At 43.9% G+C, this 6,000-nt stretch overlaps 1 protein-coding gene across 1 annotated transcript in view; it reads right to left on the bottom strand.

Annotated features, from left to right (window-relative positions):
- CUBN (cubilin (intrinsic factor-cobalamin receptor)) overlaps nt 1–6,000 on the bottom strand; it is a 259,342-nt gene that overhangs the window by 2,666 nt on the left and 250,676 nt on the right. The window contains exons 62-65 of the mRNA XM_012660902.1: nt 4,867–5,014; nt 3,643–3,824; nt 1,962–2,127; nt 587–822 (exon numbers count right to left, since the gene is read on the bottom strand). Coding sequence (XP_012516356.1) covers nt 587–822; nt 1,962–2,127; nt 3,643–3,824; nt 4,867–5,014 — 732 coding nt within the window. The remainder of the gene's footprint in view (nt 1–586; nt 823–1,961; nt 2,128–3,642; nt 3,825–4,866; nt 5,015–6,000) is intronic.

Genomic DNA, 6,000 nt, shown 5'->3' with positions numbered 1-6,000 from the left:
GCTCTTCGGTATCAAATTCACGTGCGGGGTAGTAAGCGCGGATGACTGCAGCCTGAGTCGATGTCAGATTCCAAGCTGATGTTCAAGGAGAGCTCTATTCCATCAGAGCTTTACAAAAACAATCGAACTATTAGTTGCCGTTTCTTCAGAGAACTGCAATTTTCAGCAAGAAGTAGATGAAATGGAGCCAGCTGTCCAAATTGTCTATAGTTCTATTTATGCAGCAATAAACACGGATACTCAACCACGGGCAGTGCATTGAAATCACATAGGGAGCCATGCATCCTCCCGGAGAAATTCTGATTCGGTAGGTCTGGGTGGGAGGCGCAAGTCTGTAATGATTAAGTAACTCCGCAGGTGATGCTCACGCCAGAGCTGGCTTTGGTACCTATTAGTAGTAATTTAACGCAATGGCCACCAGATGGCACTCCTGCTCCCCAAATAGGAAGATCAGAACCCTGCACCCAAGTTTCTTAAAGGCTTACGCTTTGTTCTTCACAGGTGTCTGCTTTTAAAAGTCTATGCTAAGTCGCTTTCATTGTTTAAAAATAACAAGAGGGGATCTAAAAATGTCTGCTTTACTCACGGCGCCACAATACGGTCCATAGGATGGAGAGTCAGCGCTGGGTCCGTCGTAGAGGATGAGATAGTTCCGGGCGCAGTCTCCCGGGTCGTCGATGCTGATGAAGTAGAAGCTGACGGTGACAATCCTCCCGGCAGGAGCCGTGAGGGTCCACTCGCAGTGCGTGTGGTTGGGGTACGTGCCCGGGTAGCCGGGGCTGGTGAAGGAGCCCCGGTCTCCATACAGAGTCCCACCGCAGCCTGCAAGGAGAAAGCCACAGGGCGTTTGAGTCCAAGGATAAACCAGTGTGCCATGTGCAGGCAATAGGACTGTCTATTTTCCTAAGGTGCTGGGACTCTGCAAGAACAGTGGAGGGAGAGACCCCCTTTCCTGGTCCTCCTTCCCCAGGCCCGTCCCTCCCCCACCTCACATACATTCCTCTCCCCGCACACACATCATGACGCAGGGACGACGTCCCCCAGGACTGTGCTTTGAAAACTGTGGTTGGGAGCAGAATGGAAAAACAAAGAACCTGATGAAAATAACTGCAGGGGACAGTAGAGTTGACGTCTGTGCACTTTCAAAGGAGTACAGAGCTCTGTGTGCCCTGAGTTGAGAAGAAGGATGTGGTTGAAGTAAAATTAAAAGTAAAAATCAGGGCTGAACCGAGAGAGAGTGTGTTATTGTAGGTTGTGGCAGGAATTCATTCATAATATAAGAGACTTTACCAGGCTACCGACTGACTTAGTTGAGTCAGTATTTGTCAGTCAAATAGGAAGTAGTTGACTTAATTAAGTATTGATATTAATTTGTTTGATTTGTTAATATGTATACGAAAGCTAACATAATTTAGACTGGATATCCGTGGGGATCCAGGTATCGTGCCTGGCCGGCATAATTGCAAAGCACCCAGGCGGGCGTCTGGCCACCAAGGTCTAGGCTGCCCAGACCCTAACTGAGCATTTCGGTCAACTCACTAATCCAGGTGTTTTTTCTCCTCATCTACAAAATCGGGGCATTGGAGATGATCTTTAAGCTTCCTCTCTAAGTGCCAAGATGTCTTTATCCACAACCGTCTTGACAGAACTCTTTTCTTATCCCTTCGTTATTTAAAAAGGGCCCTTTTTATCCTTCTTATTTTGAAGGTTTTTAGATATTTGGGGACATTTCATGAAGGTGCTCCTTCTCTCTTGAATTAATATATTGACATGACTTAAATTTTCCTTTAGCTATTTGATAAACAGCCAACCAAACCTGCAAAAAAAAAATCCTATCTTTAACAGAAAATAATCAAGCACATAGATAGCTAAAATGATAAGGTACCATTGTCTTTTTCTATTAGGCACCTTATGTTTTTCTCACCTGCATTGCTTTCCCTTACAAAGTGCAAATGTCTTACCGGAGGGTGATGAGGTCCAGATGATCTCATATCCATGACTGGAAATTACACCGTCACTCTTAAATCGCAGGTAGAGTTCATTATTTTGGGAGAAGACAGGATTTGGCAGCAGAGTTCCACAGTACTTGCCCAGGAGTGGTGAATCGCTATTACTTCCGTTTCTTACCTTCAAAAAGGAGCCATTGTTATTTGTATACTTTCTCCTCCAATTTATCCTTGCTATACATAAAGAGGTGACAAAATTTGACACCATTTTTTGGAAAAGCTTTGTCTTTTTGTATAATTAAGAATAAAGGATTTTCTGAAACATGCAGAAGTCATCTTTACTTGCAAAGGTGAAAAATGTTCAATTTGTAGAACAAAAGCCATTTGCATTTGAATTCAGAAATATCTGGTAACCTACAGGAATTAAAACACCAGGACACTGTTTTACACACCGATCGGTGCTGTGATCCTGTGGCCTTTGCGTTTGGGGAAACATTTTGAAGAATACACTTAAAGTGAATTTTTAAAGGGTGGGAGTCGGGGGCAATGTTGCCTGCTCCGTTTCTGGTCATCTATGATGCTTTATTCATTGTACTGTGTGTGTGTGTGTGTGTGTGTGTGTGTGTGTGTGTGTGTGTTTCCCACTGAAAATTACCTAGTTGTAAAGAGGCTCTGAAAAAAATACAATGTACAGAGTATAATAAAGTCCAGAACAAAAGGAAGTTCTGTACGGGAAAAGGACACAATGCAATAAATCTATACAATTTCTGACTGATGTTAAATGTATTTTAAAAACACACTCTGAGGCTGTGTTGCCTTTTTGTTTCACCTCAGGCATGGAGTAGACACATATGAAAACAGAAACGAGTCGGTGTGTGAGATAACCACACCGAATTCAACCACTTTCCGTCCTCCAGCTGGGTTCCTACTGTGCACCCACAAACTGCCCTGCTTGGAGAAGGACTCTTGAGGCTTCTTAAGGAAATGGTACCCAGGCTAAATACTTGACACCGGCTTGACATGTACAAATGCTGATTTTAATCATCTATGTATTCAAAATCTTGGAAGTTCCTCTATTTCCTTTATAATTCCACAATTTAAAAATTGGTCTATTACTGGTTGTCTTAAGTCACAGAGTTTCTCTAGCTCTAGTCTTGCTGATCTGGAGAGACTGATCTGGGGAGATTCCTTTTAGGTCTACACAGTGGCCGATAGCAGAGAGTGATGCAGTGGCCATCTCTGGGACATCAGAGCATTCTGAAAGGGGAGGTGAAGGACAATGGCAGATTCCAGGTATGGTCCAGAGCTTGGCCTTTGCTTGGTGGTAACACAATCAGCATCTTCAGTAAGACGTTTCCGTTCCCAGCGCAGGGAACAGGAACGGAATGCTGAGGCTTCCTGGCGCAGCGGCCAGGAAACTATGCCCAGACCTTCCCAGCGAGAGCCAGACACAGCTACACTTTACAGGCCTAAGTGTGGTTTCCTTTCTTTGCTTATTGGACAGGAAGTTCCAGCTCCATTCTGTGGAATAAAGAAGGACAGCTAGGAGGAGGCGTTCTCACCCGCCAAGGGTGAGAACGAAATGAATAAAGGCCCTATAGGATTAGAGACACTAGAGAAAAAGGTGGAAAATCTGAAGTGATCCATCGTCTGTTAAATAATTCATTTAAATGATATTGAAATGCGTATTAATTACCTCCAAGAAATCATGTCTGCATTCACTTGAGTCCTCGATGGCAAATGAATGAAAAAAGAGGGAAATGGCGTGGTTCTGTGGGGCCGTGAGAAGAACAGTGCAATCCATGTTATTGTTATAATTATCCGGCCATCCAGGACTTCTCAGATTGCCAAATCCCGTGTTATATTCTCTGTTGCAATCTTAGAGGAAAAAAAATTCATAATTAATGTATGCATCCAAATATTAGTGTTCTTTCCACTTGACAGGCATAATTCAAAAAGATCATTATATTTGAACAAACTTTAGAAAAAAGTAACGCAGCCTCTCTGCTTACCTCTGAGATAACTGAGCCTCGGGAGGTGAAGGGAATTTCACCCAGAGCACAGGCAGCACCGTGAACACAAAACACCCCTGTGAAGTACGACCTCAGGGCGCCTTGCCTCAGAAGAGGAATATTCCAGCATCCTTTGAACTTTTCTGATCACTTTGAGGTGGGGGTGGCTGACATTTAGACGTTTTTCAGACATAAAGGTTTAACCTCCAAGACAGAGTTCTGCAAGGGGACTTCCCTTTAACTCCTTTGGTGAGTTACTTGTTCTGACAGAACTGGCAACTCATTGTTCTTTACCATTTTCAGTAAAAAATACCCAAAGTATTTTCATGTGTTTGTTTTAATCAAAGGCAGCTTTAGTCGTAATCGAGTTCAAAGTAAACATTAAATAAGAGTCCTCTGGAAATAAACTTCCCAGTTATAGTAACCTGGTGACCCATTCAAGGCTTCTTGGTTTTTATAAAATAATTTCCTAAGAGAGAGCGATTCCCAACTTTGTGAACATACTAAAGACCACTGAAATGCAAACTTTAAATGGGTAAATTATGAGAGATAGGAATTATATCTTGATAAAGCTTTTGTAAAAAAAAAAAAATATATATATATATATAGCGATTCCTACATGTGATCGAGTGGATAACTTATAAAATAACTGGTATAGTTTTAAATGAGCTACATGGACTTTGAAACATATGCTAGTACTCTAAGCGTTTTACTTAGCATTATACTCACTTTACCTCTCCAGAAACCAGCTTTTAGTAATTTGCTAAATTGGGCCTGGGTTCTAGTTGAGTCTCTCCTCAGATGGGTGTGGTTTATGTTAAACGCTGATTTGCTGACAGGAGCCAGTTCTGGCAATATGTGCAATGAAGGCAGGTTTTCTGAGTAAAAGATGAATTTCCAGGGCTCACCTGCAATCTGATAGGTAAAACTCACTCTAGAGTTTGTGGTGAAAACTCCAGATTTGAAAATGACAATTGCAGTACTCATAGAAGAATAGAACGCGGGTACGGCCGAAGCATTTCCGCCACAGAACTGGATTCGTGGATTCCCATTACTCTGAAACAAAACGGAAGCCGAGTCACATTAGATTTAGTTTCAGAAGAGAACAGACCATAATAAACTACACGACACATACAAGTAGGGCGTCGATATTCAGCCCTGGAAACCAGGCCTGGTGTCTGAAGTGCTCTGCAACAAGACTCGTGGTGGCTTCGGAATTGACACGTGTCCTGCCAGAGGGGAAGGGACCCTTTGAGGGTCTCTGCCTCTGGCCAAAGATTCTCTGAGACCCTTCTCACCATTCTCACTCTCCTCCTGGTTGCTTCCCTTCATTTATTAAAGACGTGGGGTGTCTTGCCTCGTAGTCATTCTCTGAACCCCATTTCCTTTCTGCACCTTTGGGGTTTGAGTGTTCTCACAGTCAAGCCGTTGACCACCCTAGCTTTGTGCTCCTCAACAGCGACGTCCATCCCTGCTGTCTGTGGTGCCACCCCAGAGCCGGCGCCCACCTCGCGTCCTCTATAACGGCGCCACGTCAGCCTTTCACGGTCTTCCAACGAGGGCGTCTCTTTCTACTCTTGAATCCCTTGAGAGTTCGAATTTCTCCCAGATCATCAGTCAATTTTTGTCTTTCCTCCCTACCTACCCAGGCTGAAACCTTTGTTCTTTCCTTTATTCATTGAGTTGAGAGCATTATTCGGTCATGACAAATGCTGGGTCTTATTTGAGGCCAGTGCAGCTGCTGTTTTGCCCCAGAGTTACCTGGTGCCCCGTAAGGAGCATCTTTGTGCCCACTGAGTGGTCTGCCCTGATGCCCATTGTCTTGGCTTCGCGAAGCAATGGGAAATTGAAAGAGCTTTTAACTTGGCTCTAAGTCCTTCCAGTGAGGGTACCCCTGGGTACTAGGAATTTTGTCCTGAAAACCACCAGTGGAATAGTGATAACCTCACATCCTGCCCACCTTGAGGGTTTAGGACTTAGTGTCTACGCTTTGCACAAAACTCAGCAAGTCCAGTGTCCACTCAGCAGTCAGCACATCTTGG

The sequence above is a fragment of the Propithecus coquereli genome, unplaced genomic scaffold, assembly GCF_000956105.1.
Source record: "Propithecus coquereli isolate 6110/MARCELLA unplaced genomic scaffold, Pcoq_1.0 Scaffold69, whole genome shotgun sequence".
In the NCBI taxonomy this organism is placed as follows: domain Eukaryota; kingdom Metazoa; phylum Chordata; class Mammalia; order Primates; family Indriidae; genus Propithecus; species Propithecus coquereli.
This window is presented reverse-complemented; position numbering and strand designations above follow the sequence as displayed.